This window comes from Centruroides vittatus, unplaced genomic scaffold (genome assembly GCF_030686945.1).
Source record: "Centruroides vittatus isolate TY-2023 unplaced genomic scaffold, ASM3068694v2 contig_18, whole genome shotgun sequence".
Lineage (NCBI taxonomy): Eukaryota > Metazoa > Arthropoda > Arachnida > Scorpiones > Buthidae > Centruroides > Centruroides vittatus.
In genome coordinates this window covers 1,860,402-1,887,027 of record NW_027121101.1, presented here as the reverse complement: position 1 = coordinate 1,887,027, position 26,626 = coordinate 1,860,402, and the positions used below count along the sequence as shown (strand labels likewise).

Genomic DNA, 26,626 nt, shown 5'->3' with positions numbered 1-26,626 from the left:
TACTGTAGTTATAAATCTACCAAAATGTACTATAGCTGTTAATATTCTGTTAATGAAGATAATGTATTAATACAACCTTACTGCAATACCCAAGCATTTGCTGGGAGTGCTCTTTATTCACAAACGTTTTCTCAACCCACTACTATAGGCCATCATCAAGTTTTAAATCAGTTTAAGAAAATGTTCCACAAATAGAATATTCATTTTTACATTTGAAGTATTCTAAATACAAATTTAAGATTACACGAATTAAATAAATACATTATTTATGAAAATTATAAGGTTAAAATACAGTCTTAGAAAAAAAGATTAAGACATAAACCCATGAATTGCGTGTTCTCCTACAATCAACTTAGCCGGGAAAGTAATAAAAGTAGTCAGTTATATGTAACAAAGGGAAAGTATGGCGATCGGTCAAAAAATGACCCACCGACATTTTTACATTTTTGGATTCGGGACGTCGAGAAATGCAAAAAAATTCGGGGGGAGTGATTTCTGTATGTATCGATGTTAGTATGTGTGTGGTGTTCGCCCTGTTTGAAGCTTAATAGCGAGGTTGAAGTCGAAGTTTTAAACGCGAAAACATGTACAGTACAGTACGTCGGACGTTCGGCGCCGCTTTCCTGTAAGCCTAGAAGTTTGACAATGGCGTTTGGAATGTCGAGCATGATTCCACTGACTTTCTAAACACCATTGTCAAACTTCTAGGCTTACAGGAAAGCGGCGCTGAACGTCCGACGTACACGTTTTCGCGTTTAAAACTTCGGTCTCAGCCTCGCTAATAACTCGTGCTTTATGTCGAAAGTTTCCGAAATTTTGCAGGTGGTTTGTGTATTAGGGGATTGATGCTATTAAATTTTGGTGGTTAAAGGTCGAGGGGTGGGGAGATAATAGGGGTCGTGTGTATCTCCAGTAGGGTCGGACTTAAAAACTTTTACTCGTTATTAGCGTTTACAATTTTTTTATAAAATCCATCTCTACCTTCAAAATTAAGCTATTTGCCATTTTATAATAGTTTATAAAAAGTTTTTAAAATGATATTTTTAACAGATGGCGCCACCAAAATTTTAAATGTTGCTGGGAAAGTTGAGCAACTCGTTGGTTTATTGTTGTTTTCTTAACCTTTTATATTTTTATTTTGTTAACCTTATAATTTTCATGATGTATTTATTTATTAATTCGTGTAATTTAAAATTTGTATTTAGAATACTTCTAATGTAAAAATGATTGTTCTATTTGTGGGACATTTTCTTATTTAAAACGTGATGATGGCCTATGGTTGAAACTGTTTGTGAATAAAGAATTCGGGTGTACTATAGATTACTCCCTATGGAATTTCAGGACTTTGATTATATATTTGAACTCAGGGGACCGAGACGAGTTCAACGGTACCCTATTTTTGGACCGGAGACGAAAAATAAAAAAGTTATCACACTTTTTAAGTTACCGTACTTTTTTAATGCTCTCATGCAGACGGCACCGTAGTTGCTAGTATTGCCATCTTGCGGTAAAGTCTGCAAACCGTGACGTCGGACTACGGTCATCTCCCGGAGCGTTAAACACGCCATACGAGAGCGGAGAGAGCGACGCGACTTCCGATCATCGCGCGATTGCCATTTCGGTTAATGTTACTTATGGCAGCGAACACGGCGGCCCGACTGACCTCTCGTATGGGCGCCACCACACGCCGCCATGTGCTAAATTAGTGATCGATTCACGGTAGTTCTTGAACAAAGTAAAAAAAGGGGGAGGGAAACGTCTACTAAAGGCAATTTTAACGGCAAGCGACGGGACTCCCGATCGCGATAGCGAGGCCGACTTAGCGGAGAGCGACGCGACTCCCTATCATCGCGCGATCGCCGGAAAAAAGTATGATAACTTTTTTATTTTTCGTCTCCGGTCCAAAAGTAGAGTATCGTTGAACTCGTCTCGGTCCCCTGAGTTTAGATATATACCCAAACACACGAAATTCCATAGGGAGTAATCTATAGTATACCCCCTCATTCTTCCTCCATGCCGGCTGATTCCATTATGGATTAAGGTACTGTTAATAAGCTTCGTTAGAAGAATTCACTCCGAATGAAAATTTCATTATGCGATAACTTCTTATTGATTAATATTGGAAAATTCAATAATAATAATATTTAGTGTAATTTAAATGTTGAAGAATCCTCTCGTTTGTAATTGTACTAGAATAAATTTTGATAATTAATACGTTAAATTAATTCCTACAGAGGGCGCTAATGTAGCTGTTAGCTAAATACGTGTGTATTTTGAATTCTGGCACTTGTTTAGGTATTCAAAGTGTTTATACAAATTAAAACTATTAATAACATTTGCGTACATTAACATTTGTTTCTTCAACGATTGACTAACTTACATTCTCAAAAAATATTTATTAACTGCACTTGATTTGTTTCTAAATGGAGTCTTTAAGTAGAAGAATGTATAAATTACGTTTGAAGAGAGAACTCTCGCATGACATACTTATTTTTAGACATTTTCCAATATTTACAGATATTAATTTTTGCGATTAAAAATTATATGGATATTCACATATATAATGTTAATGCTTTGGTTTTCGAATAAATAATTGGAATAATTTGTTAATAACTAATTTACAGCAGTGTTTCTCGACCTTTTTCTAATCGCAGAATGGTAAAATTATGGATAATTTTGTGTGGACCAGTAATATATGTGACTATGAATTATGGTTATTGCATCTATATATGCATATCTAGAGTGACTGTACAGTACATAACAAAGTGTAACAACTCTAGATAACTGTTTATATGTTACCTGTAATCAACTGTGCCAGTGTCAGTACAATCAAAAATTTTTGCACAGACTGGCAGTTGAAAACCACTGACTGTGAGTTACACAGCATTTATGGAAGAATTTGAATTAAGTTCCTTAAACAGAGTTCATGTATATAAAGATTCCAATTAAATTAAATACTAATATTTAACACATATCATTCATTAATTTCAGTCCTTTAAGTTTAAAAATGTATATATCTATTTATTTAATCATGTTATAATTAAAACTCGTACAAAAATTGCCACTTGTAAAATTTTTAGCAGCATTAAAAGTGATTGATGAAATAAAAAAAATTATAATGCATAAATTTTTTAAAATAATACACTTTTCTAAAGAAAGTATTTTTATATGTTTATATTTGCTACATTTGGAAAGTAAAAAAGTGAGAGACAATATTTTCCTTGTCAAAGATGCGTGATGGGAAAATAGACTTGAAAGAAGAAAACAGTGAAATGTGTGAACATAAGAATGAACTATATTAATGTATTATATCACATACCTAAAAAAAAACATACTACAGCTCCCAATATTTAGATATACTTTAAATGTCTACTTTTTTATTTGGCCTTTGTGGCTTCTTCTATCAATGTCAGCTAGTTTTTACAAAACTAAAAACTTCTGAACAACTTTTCTTAAAATTGACTTGAATCTGTAATGTTGCTTTTACAGATGCTATGTTTAATGAGAAAAATCATACAGCATACTCCACAATTTTTAGCATATTTGGAGCATCTGTTTTAAAAAATTCCACCTGCATTAAGTTAATAATATTCTTGGGATTTAACCTGCATTTGAGTAAGACTGAAGCAGATTTGTTTTTCATGTCTTTCAAATTATTAAAATAATATAATTCAGTGTGTTCAATAATTAAAATGCATTTAATTATTTACAAAAGTCCCAGAAAGTGGTTAAGTATATAATGCAGTTATTTACACATAAAGCACCACACTGCAACTAAGTTCCTACAATAAGAAAGTAAAAATGTCAGCCATTAAGGTTGAATGTTGAGTCTTAAAATCACTACACACTACACTGCAAGATAGTACTATCTCTAGTCTTATCTGCACTCTGTGCAAGAAGTTTTGGCATGCCCCAGCCTTGCAAATCAATGTATAAATAATATAAACTTTGTGCCCATTTTCTCTTGATAGAACAGTTTGATCTTACAGCCAGCATTGCTGTAGGACATGGGACTTAATAAACAAAAGTGGGATAGATGGCAATTTTACATATGTTTGATATCTTTAATAATCAAATTAAAAACCAGTTTATTATTGATACTAAACAGATTTATCGTTAAAGAATTAATATAATGAAATGTAATGTTTTGAATATTATGCTCCTTTAAAGGTTTAATGTTTGTATTAAATTAATTTTCAACATAAAATTCAGTATTAAAATGAAAGAAATTTCATGTATCAAAGAATTAGAAATCTTAAAGAACTTTAAATTGTTAGCAAATGTTAAAGCAATTGAAGAATAGTAAAAGTATAGAAAAAATACTTTTATTGATAAAATATTACAACTTGTCTTTTATTTTTTTAAAATATTTCCATAATAATAATTGAAAGAGTTATGTCATTGAAATTTATTGTAGAAAATAATTTTACTTGCACATAGCATTCTAGACATCAAAATAAACAAAACAAAAAAATATATATATAGTAATTGAAAGCAGAAAATTAAAATTTATGCATTTTCATTAAATTTGTAATGTCTTAAGTAGCAGTAATAAAAAATAATTAAAAATGTATGAACATTTTTGTTTTTAGTTTAAATGTCAAAAAATTCACTTTAAATGCTGTACCTAACATAATTAAACATATATGCAAGTTTTTGCAGTAAAATTTTAAATCATTATGCAAAATTAAAGTTTACAGTAGTATTAAAATTAGTATTAAAGTATTAAAAATTTTTTAGTTTGTTTAATTTAGATGGGATCAAAGATTCCACAAGCACCAATCCCACCACCTTTACCACCATCAATACCTGCAACATTTGATGCAAAAATTACTACTGAAAACACATTATTAAATCAAGAAACTGAAATAACAAAAGCTTGCCAAGCATCCTGGAATTATATTACTAATGGCAAAGTTGATAGTTTTATTATTTCAGTGTATCATCAAGTGAAACCAATTCTTCAAGATGGACCGAAGTAAGATTAATTTTTAGTTTATTCATGTATAAATAATACATAAGTGAAACTATTTAAAATATTTTTAGATGTGGTCTTGTTGCACTGTGTATGGCAAGTCAGTTATTATCCAGAACTTTAATGGTTGATACTGTTTTTGAGAGAGCAAAAGAATTAAAGTTTACAAAGAAAGGTGAAATGTTTTCAGGTGGGAACTGTTCATTGTAATGATACAATTAATACAATTCAATTATTTATTTGATTAAATATATAATAATATATTAATTTTCAGCTTCACAAATGAGAGATTTGGCAGAAGATCTATTATGTTGTGATGCTGTTTTGATTGTTGATTTGGAGAAAGAGAGAGAGAGAATTTTTAAACATTTATTGTTGGGTTTACCATTACTTGTGCCGTATCCTTTATAATTTTTCCTTAGAACATATAATAGATGCTGATTATAAATATATCAATTAACATTACATCGACTAACCCAATATTTAATATAAGCCAGACAATCTGCTTGATTTTTGAGGTGATAATATGATTAATTACAAAAGCTGCACATAAAGTAATTTGACAAGAGGTAAGTGGTTAGGCTGCCATCTCATGATGCATTTAATAATTAATAAATAGATAAATTAATTAATAATTTTAAATTTAGAAGGTTTTGCAAAAGAAATTGGCCCAGAGCAAGTTATTATAATTAGCTGCATAGCTGGCACTAGAGTTTATGCCACCTGGGGCAAGGCATGCATTCAACCCCCCCATTATTCCCCTACATAAAATGAAAAAAATTTTGATTTGAAATGCCATACCAATTAGAAGTGTCATACCCTGCTCTCTCAATCAATATTCAACTCATACCATGTAATATAGATAAAAATTTTAAAATATTCAAAAAAATACTAAACTTGAAAATTTTATATAAATTTATGAACATTTGCTGCCCTGGGAAAATGCCCAGTTTGCCCATATGGTAGTGCTGGCCCTGTTAATCATGCTATAGCCTTAAAAATCCAGCAGATTGTATGGCTTAATTTATCGATTAATTGCTAAATATATATACAGTAGAGCGTCTTTTATCTGAAAGCCAATCAACCGAAACGTCGGTTAACCGAAAGCGTTCCAGTCGGACTGTGTGGTGCTGGATTGAATGTTTTTGATACTAGATTAACTTCCAAAATATAATTTTTTTGTTTTTATATTTTTCAATATATTTATTTTGTTTGTACAAAATAAAGAAATAATTTTTAACGATACAATAGGCACAATTAATATTTTAAAAAATTTATGTTAGGCTTAACATTGACGAAAATTCAACGCATAGCGACATGCAACGGAGAAAAATTTCAACATGGAATAGGTTAATATATTTTTTCGTACATAATCGGTTATCCGAAAAATAAGTTATTCGAACAACCCCAGTCCCCAATTGATTCAGATAAATGACGCTCTACTGTATATATATATTTAGCAATTTAATGATATAAATCATTATTAAACATGTTCATATTACATTTTCATATTTAAACTCTTAGTAAAATTAAAATATAAAATATTTACTGTGTGCGCTTTATTTAGTTTTGTGTAATTCTGTTTCATTGGGTTTGTGCTAATCAATTTTTTGTTAGTAAGCATAAAAATTGAATGAATTTAATAGAACAGTCAAATTAATAGTAATAAAGGCCTTAAAGTGAGGCTGTAAAAGTTTCAAAATAAATATTTTTGGTTTCCTAAAGCAAGAAATTTTTTTTATTTTATTAAATATTAAATAAAACTTTATTTTTTATTGAAAGTTGTTAGCATTATTTGTAAATATTTGTTTTGAGAAATTCTTGTAATTTTTTTTCCCACTAAGTATAAATAAAATAGTAATATTCTTAAATTAATCTTAGTCATTGAGTTATTGATAAAACTTATAAATCATAAAATGAATGAAGTTTTTGCAAAATCACTTTTATGATTTTGCAAAAACTTTCAATTATTTCATTTGTTGTTGTTAAAACATCAATGTCATTTTGCATTACTAAAACCTCAAATAACTACAGAAGTTAATTTTATTTATGATTTATCAAAATATAATTTTCAAAAACTTTATCAAAATATTCACTAATGTACTGATAATCAAGAAACAAAACTACTTGCTTAGGGCCAAATGTGTTTCAAAATAAATAATTTTTGGCATCCTTAAGAAAGCAGTTTTGTTTTGTGATTTGTCGCTATTATGTTAATAAGTTTTATATGCTTTAAAGACAAGTTTACTAAATACATGTTTGATTTTATTGTGTTAGGTTTCCAGAATTACAATAATTCTATTTTATATAATTTACAAAATAAATTGTATAGGAAATTTAAACATTAAAAACAAACATTATTTAAACTTTATCAAATTATTTTTGTTTGAGAGAAATCTTTACAAATAGAGCTTTCTTACAAATTAGAGGCATCCCTTGCCAACTAATGCAGGGTGTGCATTCCAAAAAATAGCTTGGTTGGTAAAATCATAGTTGTCAAATCAGAGAGTCGGCAAGAAATAGAAGAATGTTAACCATGATACTGAATGTAATTGTATTATAATAAATTTTACATCAAAAATATAATAGTATAAATGAAAATATTTGTAAATTATAAGAAATAAAGATCAATTCTAAAAGTTTTTCAAATTAAAAAGTATCACAACACTTTTAAAAATTGGGCCCAGTGGCCAAGCGGTTCTGTTCCCCGAACACTGGGAGTTTGGTCGTGGGTTTGTGCCTCACCAGGATAGGCTGGCCACGTGGAGTTTTCCAGGTTTTCTCCACGTCTAAAGTTTAAACTATCTTGAGTAACTGGACTAATGTTATAAAATGATCAATACAATTGTATGCCACCTGCATTTCCTTGTTTATTGCAGTTTACTGCAAATTATCACTAACATTTCAGTTTCTCTCAAAAAACACTTTCTCTTCGTTTGTTACTGTCTCATTGTCAATAGAAAATTTTTTGTTTCGTTTTAAAATACAATATGTTATCAGTAATCAAAATATTAAATAAATTGTGTTATTTCCAAACCATAGTTAAGAAAATTGCAGTTGACAAGGAATGATGGCATTTCATAAAATATATTTTACTGTATATAATAATTTCCATAATTGAGTAAAGTTATGATGCTGATAGTAACCATGAGCCATGTTGTAAAAAAGGACATACTGCACATTGGGCTGTTATTACAGGTAATATTTTAACTTAGATATTTATCTAATTATTATTTATTTCAGATTGAGCAATTTATTTTGGTTTATTTTATTTGTTAATTAACTAAAGATTGGGGCATTATATATCATTATGTTTAAAAGCAGTGGCAGAGCAAGAGTCACAGATCCCAAAAATTTATAACGGAATAAAAATATAAATAGACATATTCAAATACTCTATACTTTCATATGAAATATTTGAAAATTATTATTTTTCCTTGACAACGTGATAGTAACCAACTAGTCCAGTGCATTGCACTGTTAATCCGTTCACTTACAGCTGTTGAGTGTGTTATTGCACTATCTGCACCTAGCTAGTTACACTATTGATTAGAAGATGATTTGTTCAAAATAAAAAATTCCATTAGAATCATCATTTATAGCATAATTTTCTTAAAAGTTGATATAGCTATTTATTTATATAACTTATTTTCAATTTTTATTTTTATTTTATTTTCTTTTACTAATAATTAAATATATGAGAGAGTAATTTAATAAAGATATTAATCATTAGATTGTTTTCTTTAACATCATTAAACAAATTATTAAATTAGATATCATGTTTACAAAAATGAGCAAAGGACGAGGAATTGAAAGAATATATTTATATTACAACATTATATACAATATAAGAAATGCTTTGATGGACTGTGTATAAACAATCATTACATAGCTTTCAAGTACTTTGAGTTATCTCATTTGTCTTCAGGAAAATCTTGTTTGTTTTTGCTTTCCAGAAGATATAACTCAAAGGTACTTGAAAGCTACATAACAATTGTTCATGCAAATTTTATTAAAGCATTTCTCTCATAGTTATAGTTGTTGAGTTTTAACTTATTCATATATTTAATGACGTTTGAAAAGTGTACAATACACTCTAAAATTTGTTAAGAAAGTGAAATAGTTGGATTTTCTATAAAGTTTTTCTTTATTGGACTATATTGATAGCCTCAGTACAGACAGTCCGATTTACGTAATGTGAATGAATATTTGTAAAAAAAAAAACCACGAAGATCCAGATTATATTCAATCTCATCCAAATTTCATAAATAATAGGAAGGTTTCTTACTTTATAACCAAAGTTTAAAAAGGAAGACCAATTGGATAAATAAAAAATATTTGAATTTCTAGTTTAAATTTTTAATTAGAAATTTTCTATTTTTTACATTTAAAAAAAAATACAAGTACACCTCTGAATTTCCAGCACCCTTGGTTCAGGCCTTGCTGGATTAACCATTTTTGCTGGACCAATCATAGTCACGTATAATAATAATTCATTAACACATACCTCTAACCTACTAATTATACACTTCCCATGTGTCTAAAATATACCATTGGCTGCTAGAAACTTGAATTAAATAGATATTATATGTAAATTACATCTGACACACTCATTTCTCTTAGAAGCCATAGCTAGTGTTAAATTTAAGCAAAATAAACTAAGAACATCACAACATGTGGTATCACTGCCAACAAGGGCAGTGTCAATAACATAAATAAGTACATCCTACACACAATGCCATCTGTAAACTAGTCTGGTGGCCAAGGGACTTTCAAGTTCCCTCTAGTAACTTTGTCCAGATTAAAGAATTTGTGCTGGACCATTGGTTGCCAGAATTTTGATGGTGTATCTGTATAAAAATCTTTTTAATAAAAAAAATATGTTTTTTATGAGAGTGGATCAGTAAATAACCAGCCAAAGCAACAGCATGGAATGTTCTTATTGGCTGGTTATTTATTGATCCACCCTTATATTTTTAATTCTAACTTTTAAAATTTAGTCTAAAAAATTGTTTAATCTCTAATATTTTCCAATGTATAATACAGTATTTTTCAATCATGCTTATAAGATTTAATAATTTTTTTAATATAGGCTTTTGCATCGTTATAAATGAAAATCAATGTGAATCTTTGAAACCATGTTCAAAAGATACTGATTCATCTCATATCATTCATTGGAAAAGCAATTCATTTCCTTTTGATATTGATGAAAATACTCCAATTTTTGTCTTTGCAAGACAAGGAAAGAGCAATAGAGTCCAAATTTGGAACTTTGATCAGTTATGTAAAAGCAATAAAAATTTATCGGAATTTAGTGTGAAACATGTCGCGAGTGACTTCATTTTACCAAAAAATGGTATCCAAAATGAATTATCTAATCATGCTGTTTTATTAAATAAATGCTGAAGAACTACAAGTTTGTAAGTAATTAGTTTAATATTTAATTATTATTTATTTTCCATTAAGAATGTATTTTTTTAAATATGTATTCACAAACTTTCAATGATATATGGTGGCTATTTAAATCCATAAAGAAAAAACGAGAATTTATTGCTTGTAAATCTAGAAACATTTTGTTAGATATAACTGTGCAAATTTCAAATTTTCTTTTGTAATATATACAAAATGGACAATTTCAATAACTAATACAATATATAAAGTTTTATGTAGAACGGTACATTTTGCATTACAAAAATTAAATGTTTGATTATATGGTAATTAAAAAAGCATTTTTTATTATTAATACATTTATGAAGTACCATAATTTCCTGAAGAGAAGAATATATTTATGTAATAAACTGTCAATATTAAATATGGTCTAAAATATATCAGCATAATATATGATACATGCATATGTACTATTTATGTGTACAGTGCAGGGTATTCCAAAAGTCTGGATAGTCTTGTCTTGTCTCTGCAGATGGCAGGCCAAAATAAACAATGGGAATATATGTTATGATGTGTGCCTAATCCAATGGTGATCATTAAGTTGATCTGGAAGAGCATTTAAGGTCATTCTAAAATGTCTTTAAAACTGTGCATCCAAAACTGCTTTTGTTTTATTTTCATGTCTATATATAGCAAACAAAAGCAGATTCTTGCTGATTTTTGTATGGCCTACAATTTTATAGTTGAAATTTTTGGTCTGATGTATGGTTTTAAAGATTTTTTTAAATGACCTTAAAAATGCCCTTTCAGGTCAATTTAATGGTCACCATTGGATCAGGCACACATCATAATATATATTCCCATTGTTTATTTTGGCCTGCCATCATCTACAGACTCATTATATTGTGTTTCCAAACTTTTGGGACATCCTATATATAATGAAGAAAATTAAAAATCTCATCCATCATAAGAAGATACGGTTATGTGGTAGGTACGGAAATTCACAAGTTAGTTTACAGTTTTACAAACTTGACACACACTATTATGTTACTAAATATAACATGGGAATACCTTTTCTAATTTTTTGTCCAAAGAATTCAGATCAAATCAAGAGTGGATTCTGTTTGATTCCATTACATATTCTTACAAGTTTCAAATATCTGGAGAGAGAATTTTTTTTTTTTTTGCTTTTTATAGAGGGGCTTTTTTTTTCTATAAGTAAGATGAAGAAAGCTGAAGCTCCAACTTGAAACACCCATGAAAACTCACAAGATTTCATCATGTTATCTATTTTTTCTTGTTGATAATAATAGGAGATTGGTTCGTAACGAATCAGTTTAAATATGGCTCTAATTAGAGGATTTTGTTGTGTTTGAAACAGTTTACAATATAATCAGATGTGGTTCCCATTTGATTGTGCCGTATTGGATTTTTGATTCAATGCAGGTGTGATATAGTCGTTTTACCGTGTTTATATTTAACAAGTCCTGTATTTTCCTTGTTATTCCAGTGGACTTAGCGACAGTTTTAGTTAAATTTTCGATGTGTCTATCAATATGACGCGATGTTTTATATTGTTTATTCCCTCCATCTTTTTTTTTCATTTATTTCAATTTGAAGTTGTTCCATATCGACATTTTTAAAATTTTTATTTACAAAGCAGAGATACAGTATTTCGTTTTATTTGTGTTTAATTTTAACATATTTAAGCTCATATAATCAGTTAATCTGCAAAGGACAATTTTCTCTTTGGTAATCGTACATCTTTGGTGGAGGATTACGTTCATTAGTCCATGTTTCGGTCATTGCTAGTATGCCGAAATTGCAATTATATTCTTGTATAACGTCCGTAATTTCTGAAAAGTTATTATTTAAACTTCTGACATTGCAGTAAAAAACGTACAGACCTTTCTTTGTGAAATCTGTTATCTTGTTATGTTCTAAAAGATGGGTATAAGCTGATAATTTGTTGTATGGATTGTATGCGGATTGGTGAAGAATCGATGTCTTTTTTAGGTCTGACGAGTCGGCTTTCCTAGTCGTATACGAAAATATCGAGTGGACGATCATCCCAATGAAAATCTCATCCAAAACTGAAGAAAAAAGTCAAGTTTTCGGCATGGTGCAAGTATAGGACGTGTTGGGTATTCTGGCATTGATGATTTAATTTTTATGATGGTCGTCAATGCACAATGCTACCGGGCAATTTTGCACCAGCATTTTTTTTTTTGTCTTCTATGTCTGCAGGAAAATTCGATCTTCCAACAAGATATTCGCCAAGCCGTGTGATGGACTGAAGCCAACGAGCTAGACATTTTACTTTAAGTCAAAACATCGAAGTCTATACTATGTGGCCCACCAGTGGCCAAGCGATCTTCGTATCCTGAACACTGGGAGTTCGGTCGTGGGTTCGCGCCTCGCTCTACGCTCGTTTCCATCTGTCATCTTTCTTTCCAATAATATGGATCGCAAATTCTTAATTACGTGATTTGGATCAAATGACAGAAAGAGAGGTCTAATGGTTTTATACGGATGAGGTATTTTATGTAAAAGTTCTCCATTTCCAAGAGCTTTGAACATAGTTGTATTTGTCTGATGATTATCAGCAACAATACGTATCACTGAAAAACCTAAGTTTTCTACCTCTGACAAAACATCGAGCATCATCCTTAGCAGTTCAGCATCTTTTAAACAGAATGTGAAAAAATACCCAACAGGTACTGCATAAGAAGATGAAAGTCCCCTGAGGAGAAAGCACAACATGCGATTGGCTGCTTTCTGAGGTTCACAAACCTTTCCATGTTCACCTGTTTCGACAAAACCAAATATTTTGTCTAACTGCTTATCATAAACTAGCTTCTGATCAATAGTCATTTCATCCATAATTAATGAAGCATAGCATTCTTCTGTAGATGTAAAAGTTTCTTTTTCAGTACATAACATTTGCTTTATTAAAGGTGTGATGCCAATTACACCCGAAGCTTGGCCTACATACTTTGCAAGAGCTGACTTGCAAGGCAAACGAAGCAGCTTTCTAACACGAGCATGATCATAACCTTTTGGTGATTTAACTTTCCATAAAACTTTCCATTACATTCACGAATTACATCATTACTCCATTTGGGGCATCGTTTATCAAAATTGAAAATCTGGTCAACAAGAAATACTGCTCCAGTGTTCCCAGTTTCAGCTAATGCTGCTATTTTTCCTACTGCTTCAATCAATTTATGTTCTTCGTAGGCTTTCAATTTTAGAGCATTTTTATCATGCTGCGCTTGTAAATCTGCCAATTTTGCATTCTTTCTCCAAAGTGTAGCTTTTAGCTTGTTACAGAATATTAAAAAACTGTTAACAATTAGTTCCAAGTCATTATTAGTTTGACATGCAGCATTTACCATATTGCTCTTCCTTCCTTCCTCAAAATCAGTATTGTTATAAACGGGCCCACCAGTAACTTCAGTGTCTACAGTTGTGCTTTCATGCTGAGGATCCTGCTGGTCAACAAGCTTATTCCTTTTCCGTGGTGGATTTGCACGTTCAGTACTTCTAAATTCCGTTGTAATGGCGTTCTCTTTGTTTTTTCTGTCTGAGGACGCTTATGTGGGGGATAGTTTGGAAACTGCGAGGGGCATGATGATGAACGTAAAACGCGCCTTTTAGATCCAATTTTATAATCACTTTCTACAAAATGCAGGCTACACATAACTGACCTGCTACTTGGTATCTACGGCGATCCTTTTTTATTTCCTTGTCTGATATAACATTTAACCACTTCTGTCTCAGTTCTTCGTTAGATGGAATTTCATGAAATATAACTTTTAATCCTTTAGGAGAAGTTTTAGATCCAGAATACGAAGTACAAAAAGGCACGCAACAATTTTTAGGCATAATGTGCCTTTACTATTTAAACTACACAATGAATGTATTTATATCTATATACCAAGCTGCTGTTGAAGAGAAAGTCCCGTCAACCGTATAACTATATATAATTATCACAATTTCATAAAATAGCTATACCTGCACACGAAAGTACAGTACAGTACAAAACATCCAATCTACTCAACACGTGATTCTCGCCGATAACTAGCGCCAAAATCTTTCGCAGCGACGAAAAATGGAAACAGTGTGAATACGGCAATTTTCCTTACGGCGGACGGCCTCTAGGACCTTGGTACGGCCTTACTAGCGAAGCGATCAAGTGGCTTTGGTCGAGCAACTCGTTGCTTAGGGTTTCTCAAACGAAATTCCGGGATCCCGGTTGTTTTTTTAACCCGGGAAATTTTTCTTATCCCGGAAAATCCAGCAAATTTCTTAAAAATTCAATTTTTTTCTTATTTTACGTTAAGGTTGAGGAAATTTTGCAAATAGAAAGTATAATTAACTCCTAAACTGTCAGAATACATTTGTATTTATTAATTTTAAACCTACTTATTAGTTTTTTTATTTTTGCTCGTTATGGCACGTCACAAATGGTCAATAATCAATACGTAGCTTATTTGTGGCAGAACTCTCAAAATTCTTTACCAGTAATATCTGGAATAATTGTGCTAATGCTGTCTTAATTTTTAACCATGTCCAGTAGCTTCAATGACTGCGTAACGCCAGGTTGTGCAAATTGGGCAAGGATACAAACGAGTACGAAGTCTGCAAGTATGAAGTTTTTCTTCATAGACAAGCGAACTGCCGAATTATTGGGCTATGATGTTTCTATTAAAGTAGTCGAGGTAGACAAATCGAGAATACTAGAGAACAAAAGAAGTACTACAATCTCGAAAACGAACTAGGAATCTTCCAGGCTACAGGTGAAAAACACATATTTGTCTTCTCTTAAATGCATTAAACACGATTCCAATTGAATCGGAAAGGGCATTCTCGGTAGCAAGACTTTTCATTACTAAAATAAGAATCAGACTGAGTGCTCGGAGTATCGACCATCTTTGCTTTTTAAAATCTTACAAAAAATTACAATATTTTGTATTATATTTTATTTAAAAAATCAAAAATTACCTTCTAAGTTAAAAGTTTGATCTAAATTCATTTTTCTTTAAATTTTGTTTTATTAAACTCAATTCAAAGTCATTTTTTGTTGTTGTATGCAGTTTCCAGCAATATATTAATAAATTTTTTCTATTTGTGAAAATTTCTACGTAATTCAAAGGTAATTTTTAATATATATCTTACACAGCATTATTAATATGATTTTGGAGGTTACAGAACGTATTAAATTACTTTAAAAAAAGAAAAATAATTATATTATTTGATTTCATGATATTTTGTATATGTTAAAAACAATTAATTTTGTCCCGGGATTCCGGGAAACAGTTCACTTTCATCCCGGAATCCCGGGACAAGCAAAAGACCGGGAAATGAGAAACCCTATCGTTGCTGGTTTATCCATGTAGCAATAATGTTTGAATGATCTCACAAACGTCGCAAAACAATTTTCTACAAAATGTGTAAAAACTTGGAAAGACCATCCAAACCAACCCTGATAAATGAAGTTTGCGTGCTTTACACCCGAAATATGATCGCATACCAACACACACACACACACACGTTGTAATGTTCGCAGGAGGCCAAGTCTTTTCGATCTGTTGTTTTTTTTGGGGGGATGTTAAGCTATTATCGTCCAAAAATAATAATTCTCTATCGACATTGTTAGTTATGCCAATTGCTTATAAATTTGTCGGAAATTCGATTTATAATTGAGCCGAATTTCGACGAATTCTATCAACTCGATTATCTTATATCGTCTACCATAATTATCGATCCACAAAGCGTTCACCAATCGGGTAACAGTAAAATCGCGAAGAATTCTATTATGGCTCCCGATAACGAACACGTACAGGTAAGTTAAATTTCATTCGTAAAGATGTCAGGTAATATTGGATGCGAGGGGAAAAACAATAGAAATAGTAAGTTTATTGTTGAACTCTGGCTGATTTTTAGTGAACTGATCAATTGAAGAATTGACCTCTAGATATTGCTAATCAGGTATTCCAACGCATTAATACTTCATACTTTCAGTGAACCATAAATACAGTAATTTTATAATGATACTTTCATTGATGAAAGTTCAAAATTAATAATAATTGGAATATAAAATGTAACTGATATCATTATCAGAATTAATTGTTTGAAGTTAAGATTAGAAATAAATTTCTAAAATAAGATAAGATATAAAAATAATAAATTGAAACAGTAATTCAGATGCAATAGATTATTAACAACGTTATAGAGTATAAGTTATCTTTGTGTTGATTAAATATTCTAAAAAAAAGGTAATAAATTTTTGTTTAGTGATTTTATATTCAATGCTTCATTACTTTCTTTCATAAATGATTTTTTTTCGATAGATATTTTGTTTTTCACTGTTAATGTAGCTTTCAGTTTTTCATATTTACTTGGAAATTGAGTGGTTATTTGCAGTGGCCAATCTATAAATTCACTGTATATTCCAGTGGCAACTAACCACCAATAAAATTTATTGAAGTTGATTCAATTTCATAAATTGATCTGTCGATTAAAGATTTATATTAGTTTTCGTTTTTGTATTTAAAATTATTATTTAATAAATTTCCTTATATACTCATTGACAATTTATGCCCAAATAGAATTGTCCAATTACCACAAAACTTGACATATAGCCATGTCTTAAATAGGTGTGTAAATGATTTGTTGTAATCTGATTGCAGGCCAAGTAATGCTACCAGAGTGCTTTAAAATCACTCACCAAATACCTACAAGAGTTGCAGAGGTTCACTGTTCAGAATTTTCGGGGTACTTGTGTGGAGATCTTCAAATGCCAAGCATGCCTGTACTGTACATTACGGTTTGAGAAAGGCTACATGGTTAAGCTGAAGAAACTGCTCAACATCTGGGTTGTTCTGACCTAACTGTGAAGTGGTGTTGGTGGCAATGGATATGAGGACACACGTGGCAAGCAAGTTCTGGACACCCCAAACAGACACGAGACTACCAGGAGAGGGGATCTACTGCTCATGACAAAACATGAATAATTGCAATAGTTTCTTTGTAGAGATGCTGTGACAGATACACGAACTGCTAAGGCAGCATACCAGAACCAAGATTTGTTGCTATATAGCAACAAATCTTGGTTCCTGATTGGAAAAAAAGGAACACCATGTTAATGTGGAGGACAACTGATGCCCCTACTGCTAGTATGACGGTCGGTCATCTCCCTAGTAGTGAAAGCGAGAGCATTCATGGCACGGCAGTACTGTAGCAGTATGTTCGGGAAATCCTTTACCCTGACAAGTTGCCTTTTGTGGTAGGGCTGCAAACAGCCATTTTCCAGCAGATAATGCTTGGGCCACGTGCATTTAGGGTTTCTCGGAAATTTCTCCAAACTTTCTTCACCCAACTGGTCCCGGATTTGTCGTCCGTTGAACGTTTGTGGAATTGGATAGATGCCAAAGTCGGCGTACCCATGGGTATGAGGGACCCGGGAGCAGTAGTTGCGACATCCGTGGGGAAATCTGTCATGGGATAATATAAAATGCTTGATGCCTCCATGCCCAACTACATGTAGGGCCTCCTCTTGTCTGTATACAAGGTACTAAAGGTTTCTTTAAACTTTGTTGTTGTTCCACAGGAAATTGTCCCTTTGTTGTTATTGTGGTTACAATGTCATAGCAATCATTACATTTGCACTAATAAGTTTCATTATATTCTAACACCTCTTTGGTACAACTTTTTTGTCAACGAGTATATTTGTAACAGCTTGGAGAGTAACAAATAAATTAATAATTTGAAAAATCTGCATTGAATATACACTCAAACCTGTTTTTGTGTGGTCTTTTTTTGTGTGATTTTTTATACGTGCGATGTGTTTTGTGCAATTATTTTTGTGCAGTATACCAATTTGATTGAAATTCATATACCACACACAAAAAATCACACAAAAAGAGGTTTGAATGTATTGAAATGATACTTATTGTCTGTACAAATATATATATATATATGTAAATTGGAATTAATTACTTTCATTGTAGCTTGGTGATAACTGGAATTATTCTGAAATGAAACAATGTGTCATTTGGTTGACAACTGGGGCCATAACAGTAGGAATTATCATAAAAATTTATGATTGGTTTAAAACTGAAAAATCTTATAGTTCAGAAACGATGAAAGGAAAAACAGTAATAATAACAGGAGCCAATTCAGGTCAGTTCAAATTTCACATAGATACGTAAATCTATGTATGTATGTGAAATTTGAACGTAGATCTGTGTACAAATGTACGCAGATCTACATTTCATAAACGTAGATCTGCATACATTTAAAAAATATTTATAATAGGCATTGGTAAAGAGACGGCACGAGAGCTAGCCAGATGCAATGCAAAAATTATTTTGGCTTGTCGAAGCATAAAACGAGGAACAGAAGCTGCTAACGAGATCGTAGCAACGACGGGCAATTCTAACATTGTCGTAAAACTCTTAGATTTGAGTTCTATAAAATCTGTTCAAACGTTTGCTAGAAAAATTATAGAAACGGAAGAGAGATTGGACGTTCTTATAAATAATGCCGGGATAGCAGGTACAATTACGTTTCTTAAATATAAATTTGTATTTCAAATTTTATATAGGCCTATATAAAACTTTTAAGGATCTTCGGAACATGTATTAACAGAAGAAGGGATAGAGTTGACTTTGGCATCTAATTATTTTGGTCATTATGTATTAACTTTATTGTTATTAGGTAAGAACTCTCTTGTTATTAAACTTGTTATTGACAATTATAACTTATTAATAAATTGAAATTGCAGATCTCTTGAAACGAAGTGCACCTAGTCGTATAATTAACGTCTCCTCTCTCATGTACAAATGGGCCAAAATCGATCTCGAAGATTTGAATTTATTAAAGAATTACCGCCCGTCTATAGCATACGCTAATTCAAAATTAGCAAATATCTTATTTACAATAGAATTGAGCAAAAGGCTGGAGGAAACAGGTTTTTATCATAATTTGAAATTAAATGTAATATTATATATAACAATTGGATTTAAAATTTCTAATGTAGGTGTAACTGTCAATTCTCTTCATCCTGGACTTGTAAACACAGGCATAATGAGAAACAAAAATGGATTAATGGCAATGATATTCAAAATGATATTTTTTCTTTTCGGAAAGGTAAAATTAGGTTATGAAATTAATTAAGAAGTAAGTTTTTTAATAATAATAGTAATTTTTCAGAGTGCAGAAGAAGGAGCACAAACTTCTATATTTTTGGCTGTATCAAAAGATGTTGAAGAAATATCAGGAAAACATTTTGAAAAATGCAAGCAAGTTCGGTTATCTTCGAGTATAAATTATGAGTTTTTGGCCAGTAAACTTTGGGACATAAGTAAAAATACATATGACAGTATAGAAAAGAAACAGCTACAAAACTAAATCAAGCAAGAATATAAATTTTGGTATAATACATTTTATTTGGATAAAAAGAGAATTTTAAAATAATTTCCCTTTTTATTTATATAAATTCGAAAATAATCATAGAAAATATTTTTTTGTCTTTAATGCAATAAAATACAAACATGCATTTTATCAGGTCATATAACAATAGAATTTAACAAATATATCAAAATCTACATTGCATCTTAAGCGTAACTATGATCAATGTGGCCATTTTAAATATCCGTCAGATTTTCAAAGCACCCAAAAAAAAAAACTATATTTACAATAAAAAAGATCTATTTTTACAATGATATTAGCTTGAAAGATATTGGAGATAATTTCAGACCGTGATATGTGTATGTAAGAAGTATTGTGCCTTTAGAAATAAACAGTTATAAAAAAAAAAGTTTATATATATTTGAATTACAAACTAATCGTAAAATATGATAACCTCACCTTATAAAAGGTTGAAATGAAAACTATTGTGGCTCTATGTACAATTCTTGCACACACTGATGTTGAACAAAGTTTCATGTTAAATTTTATTAGCTCTCGTGATTTATTTCTATGCCCACAAAAGAATTTTAAGTGGCACTTGGTGTCACTTTATTGTAATAAAAGTCTATGTACCATTGGTTTGAACCAAGTATAATACAAAATTTATTTTCATGCACCACATTGTGGCTTATAGTTAAGTTTTCTCATTATATTAATATACATTTTAAAATTAAAAAATCTTCAAGCATAATAATTAGGAGACACAAGTAGATCTGTTATTGTGCTCAACTGATCATCTGTGAATTTTAACTTGTGATCCCTCCAGTTATCATGATGAGTTCGTCTGAAGTTTGATAAAGTCTTTTTTATTGTTTCCTGTAAATCAAATAAATTGAAATTTATGGTGTTACTTAAATTTTTAAAAATGCATACTTTATTATTAGGAAATTCTCAAATGGCTTACTAAAATAGGCTGTGGATCATTCATGTGATCTGCTAAAAGAACTAAAACTTCGGGTAAAAATTTTGGAACGTCATAGGGGTATGCATTTACGCATGCACACAGTCCTAAAATTCCTGCGTGACGTTCAATTATATCCACAGGATCGTAAGTGAATCCACAAATTGGATTTCCTTTTCTCTCTTCGCGTCTTTTAAGTTTTCTGCTGCACTTGGATTTAAAAATCATCTAGTAAAAAATTAGATTAAATTATAGAATTTATGATTACAAAATGAATTAAGAATTTGAGTAGAAACTTTAATAAAAAAGCACTTACTAGCAAACTGTCTGTAATTTTTATGAATTCACAATGTAATAATCCTCCTAAAGTTTCTGCTGCTGCTTCTCTTACCTTAATAAATTATTTCATTAATTTAATCATTATTATTATGGTTTAAATTTCAATGAAATTTTAATTACCTCAACTTGTTCATCTTGCAATAGATTAAGAACTAATTGTTTAATATCTTCTTTCCAAGAAGAATGTTTCATGACAGTGAACAGATTTGAAAATACCATAGACTGAAGAAATGAAAGAGCTGCTGCTCTTGCATGCCAAGAACAACTGATTGTTATCTAAGAGAAATTTGATAAATTTAATAAAAAGAAATCACAGAGTGTATTTTTCTTGATAAAACGTTTCTCACTTTCTTTGCCGTTTCAATGGCTTCTTTTAAACTGTCAGGACGTAACATAGTGTGACCCAATATGGCTATTGTGTAAGTGCAATCTCTTTGCAATTCATCATCAGTTGTATCACTCTTCATCTGGCATAACTATAAATACACTACTTTAGTCTCTCTAAAATTTACCAAGACAATAAAATAAACAAACTCACTATTGGTAAGAGCTGGAAAATTTCAGGAGGAGCAGAATTCAATGCTCTAGGTAGACTTGTCATCAGCCAGCGACATACTATTTATAATTATTTTTATCACTGCAATGTATAACAGTTCAAATTTCAATAATTAAAATAAAGATTTTGCTTACCAGTTCTTAGTAAATTAATAGCTTTCTTCTTTTCTTTGGAAGCACCAGATTCCATCACATGATTGGTGCAATTTTCTTCCAATAGTTTTAAATCCCCATCTTTATTATTAAAGAAAGGTTCTCCTATGGATGAAATTTCGCCTATGTTTTCTTCAATATTTAGTATAGACAACTGAGACAATATTTCTTGGATAAAAGGTGCTCTCTGTGGTGCTAACTTTAAGCAGGGAGAATTTGGAAAAGCCAAGTCATACATAAAAATGTTTCCAACCAAACTGGAATTATTAAAAATTTGGATTACAATACATTCTATTATTTAAAATATTTAGTAATAATGAATACTTCATATATTGACACAACCACCTTATGTATCTGAGAACTAATATTTATTATCCTACGAACGTTTTCTACCTGCTCCACAGGTCGTCTTCGAGTATTTTTGAAATATTTGGAACGTTTCTTTGTATCGGTTCCAGTTCGAACGTTTATGTGAAACAAAATTCAAATTTCTATATCCGTTCGAACAATACGTTTAAATATAAATATATAAAAGATAAATAGAAAATAACTGAATACATGGATTAAAGTAAATTAAAATAACATAAAATAAAATAAGGTCAATTATTTTATTTTATTTTAACATAATACAATATATCAACACAATAAACCTAATTATATGGGCTGAGTGCATGCTGTATAACATATTATATTGTGTTATCATCAATCATATACTTCCATGCTGTTGGTAAATTCGTGGCATCTTTGTAGTTCAAACACTTGCCCATACTGCCGGATCTATATATTTCAAATTTTTCTAAAGTCATTGCTAAAGATGTTGAGTGCACTTGTCTAATAATCTTAGCTTCATTCCATTCAATCATTAAACCTTCAGTTTGTGCTATTTTGGATAGTGCTGTATTGTAGTGTCCTTTACTTATATCATACACATTTAATTTTCATTTGAATAAAAAGTATTATTTTACCTTTTTAAATTTTTATAATCAATTTGTTTTTAATCATTATAATGCAGAACTGTCCAATCTATAGTAAATGTGTGATTATTATGAATAATTCTACATTAACATTAAATTATTCTTTTTCAGACTAGATCATATTAAATTTTACACTAAAACAGATATATAATAAAAATCAAAATAATGCTAAAAAATATTAGATTAATCTTCATTCCATCATGCAAAGATGTGCTATTAAATTTATATATATATATATATATATATATATATATATATTATATATATATTTATTCATTCTCTTCAATATAAATTTAGCTATATTCCACTTTTGTCACGTAACTCACCTGCCAATCTTTTCTCGTACATTTTGATAACTATGGGTCAGATGTGGCTTAAGATACTCTAGAAGTCGGTGAAGAAGCTCAAAACATCGCCATTCTTGTTGGCTTAAGACTCCAAACAAAATATACAAACAACTGAAAGTATATATAATACAAAAAATAACATTAACATTTATTATTGTTCTGTGGGTTTAATGATTTAAATGTAAACTTAATTTCAACAAAAGTATTAAAGGAATGAATTATGATTAGATTATAAATACCATATTGTATGTTTCATATGAATGTCACATTTAAACTTATAATCTAATTATATTCATTCTTTTAATAATTTCATTGAAATTAAATGCATACAGTATAACTGCCTTATAACATTGCTTTATAATGTATTTTGTGCTCCTATAACAAATCCTACATGTATTTCAACTGAGCTTGGCTTATATTGCTGACTGAAATGGTATCAAAATAAAGGATGGTTTTCTTTAAACAGAAGGTATGTACTGTACATTAATGTTTCATTATGGATACCTAGGCAGGTCATAATTGAACAAATGTTTATTGTTTGTTGTAAATGAAGATGGTGAACCATGCTCATAATTGGAAGTATGAGAAGCCAAGGTGCTTTACAAAGTGAGAACAACAACCAGAAACCATGGATAACGAGATCTCTTTTTGTGGAATTTTTGCATGTGTTTAATGTAAAAACTGAGATGAGCTAGAGAAAAGTGGCTTTCTGCTTAATTGTTGTGCACCCCATCCAAAAGAAGTGGAAGACTTGCAAAATGTACAACTATTTCTTCCCTCCCAATTGCACTAGCCACTTGCGGCCTTTAGATGGGAATAATCAGGTCTGTTTGATTAGCAGGCATCTGCTTGTTCAAAATGCATTAATTCTGATGAAAATGAAACAATTGAATGACTTGAAACCAGACTTATTGCAAACAATGCAGTTTTTTGTGTCTTCCTGGAATATAGTAATGTCTGCTGTTTTTAATCAGCATGATGTGAACAGTTAGATGATAAACACATGGAATGAAATTAACATTGCAGAGAACAATTTGGCAAGGTTGAATGAGTCTATCCTAAACTTTGAAACATGGAAGTGTCAATGATGACATCACGACCACAAACATGTAAATAAACAAGGCAAAGTGGGAGCAAACAAAAAAATAATAACCTTCAGCTGGAGCCTGTTGAAATCAAATGACTAAAATGCTACTGATAATTCATGTATGATCCCAAAATTTTCTCAAGCCACTGAGTGTTGAAGCGGTCAAGTTGTTTGTAAGCATCTTCAGCATAAGCAAAAAGACCATGAACCACATGAGAAATATTGAAAGTGTGTTATTTGATTTGGGGAGGAAAAGTGTTTCAAAGTAAGCAAAAATTCATCATTACTTTAAGAATATGTAAAATTACTGTAACAATATAAGAAATATGTCTATTATAATAATTTGCATATGGTATGGTGCATTATGTTAATAGAAATTAAAGTGCTGTTGCTTTAAAAATTGTGATTTTTTAATATAATGTATTTCACTTATAACACACTATTTCCCATTCCCAGTGAGGGTACATTATAATGAGGTTATACAGGTAGGCTTTCTACAACGCGGTACCTTTACAACGTGTTTTCGCTCCAATGCAGTTGGAAAATGCGGAAATTTTCTTACAATGCGGTACTTTTACAACGCGGTTTAGGGTATTTAGAAACTAATTATTTTTCACATAACAGAAAAATTGCAACTGATCACATAAGTGCAGTGGAACTTGATGGAACAAGCTCAGACCTTGAAATAAGGCCAGTCAAACATTCTCAAACAACTATAATAAGTGACGATGAGGACTGAATTTGAGCATAACATTGTTTCTTTTTGATTTTGACTTGAAATCATAATCTTTTTAGTTTTTATATGATGTTGAATTTTATTTAAGCTTTTTATGTACATAAATTTAAAAAATGATGAAAATGTTACACCATAAAAGGCAGTTTTTCTCTTTTTAGAACTGAATCCCAATTTTTGTATTAAGTTGGTGTCGCCTATAACGCGATTTCCCACAATGCGGTATTTTCAAGGAACGTATCTACAGTGTTGTAGGAGGCCTACCTGTACTGTATTTAATTATTACAAATATATCAAAATATTAAAATGCTTATTGAAATGATATAAAATTGCAGGAAATTTGGAAAGTTTCATATTAACTTTAATATTAAATACTTAATTTCTAGTAATCTTAATCTGAATTAATAAATTTATGTATTTATAGAAACAAAGAATCGTCATGTCTCAAATTCTAAGTTTATAATGACAGTATGACGGTTTAATTGTAAGAATTGAATTTATTTATTTTGAGTAAATAAAATATAGATTCAATCATTATTAAACAATTTATCTACATCAAATAAACAAGGACTAAATCTTTATAGTACAGATTCATTATTAGAAATGCTAAGTGGAAAAATAAGTTGCTCATTCAGATTATTCTAGATTATTAAAATAAATTGAGTCAAAGTAAAAATTTTGAAACTTCATATATATAAATGAATCAGGATAGTCAAAGTATCTGCAAATATCCATTTAAAAGATTATAAACAGTTTAATGTGAGGAAAAAAATTACCAGTAAATACTTTTGTAATTAAATTCATATAGCTGTTAGATGACAATAAATATTCAATGTTAAGTTATCCAATTACTTCGCACAACCAATTATAAAAATAGCATAAATCTGCCTTGTTTATAAAGGAATATGACTAATATGAATTGAAATACTTTGATTAAAGCCTAGCCTAAATGTAGGGGGGGAAGGTCTCTTTTACATACTTGGTTATTAGAATTTGAGTTTGGTTATATATATATATAACCAATGTGTGTTATAAATATTTTTTTTCAAAACAAACAATATAAAAATTTACAATCTATTAAAAAGTACTTTACCTTGATTCCAAAAATGAACCATTTTCACCTTTTAATCGATCTTCCATCAGTAATTCAAACAACCAATGCAATTTATTAGGATCTCTGTTACACTAAAAGATGAAACAAGAGAATCTCTATAATTAATTACAAATAATTAATTTTGTAAAAGTAAAATATAAAATGCATAATTTAGGAAATTCTGAAAGACTAGTTGCAAGGTTTTGCATTGATTTTTTTTTTATAACATTAGAACATGTTTCAAAAAAAATTATTTACACACCTGCACTTCAAACTAACATTTACCAGTAACCATTTCAATGCAAAACCTTACTTTGTAAATCTACAATACTGTATTGTCATTTAACAGACCTGTCACTTCCACTGACAGATGCCACAAATGGTTTTATCACAATAGCAATAACCAAATCTTGACACTTACAGATGATGTTGCAAAACAAGTTCCCCAATCCGTCACAGTCTCTGGAGTAATATTATTCAGTGCTAATCGCAAAATAGGTGTTAATGTCTTTTCAAGAGTGCTTGTCTAACATATAATTAAAAAAAAGAATCAGAATTAATTTTAAATGCAATTTTAATTTAAGTTTTATAATAAAATTATTAC

The 26,626-nt window shown here is 30.4% G+C and overlaps 3 protein-coding genes across 10 annotated transcripts in view; 2 read left to right on the top strand and 1 right to left on the bottom strand.

Annotated features, from left to right (window-relative positions):
• The first annotated feature begins 1,923 nt into the window (after positions 1 to 1,923).
• On the top strand, positions 1,924 to 10,391 carry LOC136969540 (actin maturation protease). Of its 3 annotated transcripts, none has more exons than XM_067263745.1 (6): positions 1,924 to 2,041; positions 4,755 to 4,978; positions 5,047 to 5,165; positions 5,250 to 5,373; positions 8,103 to 8,173; positions 10,068 to 10,391. In XM_067263745.1, exons 2-6 carry the CDS (start codon positions 4,755 to 4,757, stop codon positions 10,379 to 10,381), a joined length of 852 nt encoding a protein of 283 aa, XP_067119846.1. In that variant the 5' UTR covers positions 1,924 to 2,041; the 3' UTR covers positions 10,382 to 10,391. The 3 variants fall into 3 exon arrangements, with proteins under 3 accessions (XP_067119846.1, XP_067119844.1, XP_067119845.1); XM_067263743.1 differs by lacking the exon at positions 1,924 to 2,041 and adding an exon at positions 2,239 to 2,295; XM_067263744.1 differs by lacking the exon at positions 1,924 to 2,041 and adding an exon at positions 2,755 to 3,276.
• On the top strand, positions 10,272 to 21,447 carry LOC136969537 (retinol dehydrogenase 14-like). 6 transcript variants are annotated; one of them, XM_067263734.1, is made up of 8 exons: positions 10,272 to 10,395; positions 18,379 to 18,550; positions 18,686 to 18,925; positions 18,995 to 19,087; positions 19,155 to 19,340; positions 19,410 to 19,519; positions 19,583 to 19,803; positions 21,225 to 21,447. In XM_067263734.1, exons 1-7 carry the CDS (start codon positions 10,375 to 10,377, stop codon positions 19,778 to 19,780), a joined length of 1,020 nt encoding a protein of 339 aa, XP_067119835.1. In that variant the 5' UTR covers positions 10,272 to 10,374; the 3' UTR covers positions 19,781 to 19,803; positions 21,225 to 21,447. The 6 variants fall into 6 exon arrangements, with proteins under 6 accessions (XP_067119835.1, XP_067119834.1, XP_067119838.1 ...); XM_067263733.1 differs by lacking the exon at positions 10,272 to 10,395 and adding an exon at positions 16,051 to 16,211; XM_067263735.1 differs by lacking the exon at positions 10,272 to 10,395 and adding an exon at positions 17,760 to 17,939.
• LOC136969516 (proteasome activator complex subunit 4-like) overlaps positions 20,312 to 26,626 on the bottom strand; it is a 61,299-nt gene continuing 54,984 nt past the window's right edge. The window contains exons 36-45 of the mRNA XM_067263694.1: positions 26,444 to 26,548; positions 26,023 to 26,114; positions 23,089 to 23,220; positions 21,771 to 22,045; positions 21,619 to 21,695; positions 21,428 to 21,556; positions 21,201 to 21,356; positions 21,058 to 21,132; positions 20,745 to 20,969; positions 20,312 to 20,656 (exon numbers count right to left, since the gene is read on the bottom strand). Of these exons, the coding sequence (XP_067119795.1) occupies positions 20,522 to 20,656; positions 20,745 to 20,969; positions 21,058 to 21,132; positions 21,201 to 21,356; positions 21,428 to 21,556; positions 21,619 to 21,695; positions 21,771 to 22,045; positions 23,089 to 23,220; positions 26,023 to 26,114; positions 26,444 to 26,548 (1,401 nt within the window). The 3' untranslated portion in view covers positions 20,312 to 20,521. The remainder of the gene's footprint in view (positions 20,657 to 20,744; positions 20,970 to 21,057; positions 21,133 to 21,200; positions 21,357 to 21,427; positions 21,557 to 21,618; positions 21,696 to 21,770; positions 22,046 to 23,088; positions 23,221 to 26,022; positions 26,115 to 26,443; positions 26,549 to 26,626) is intronic.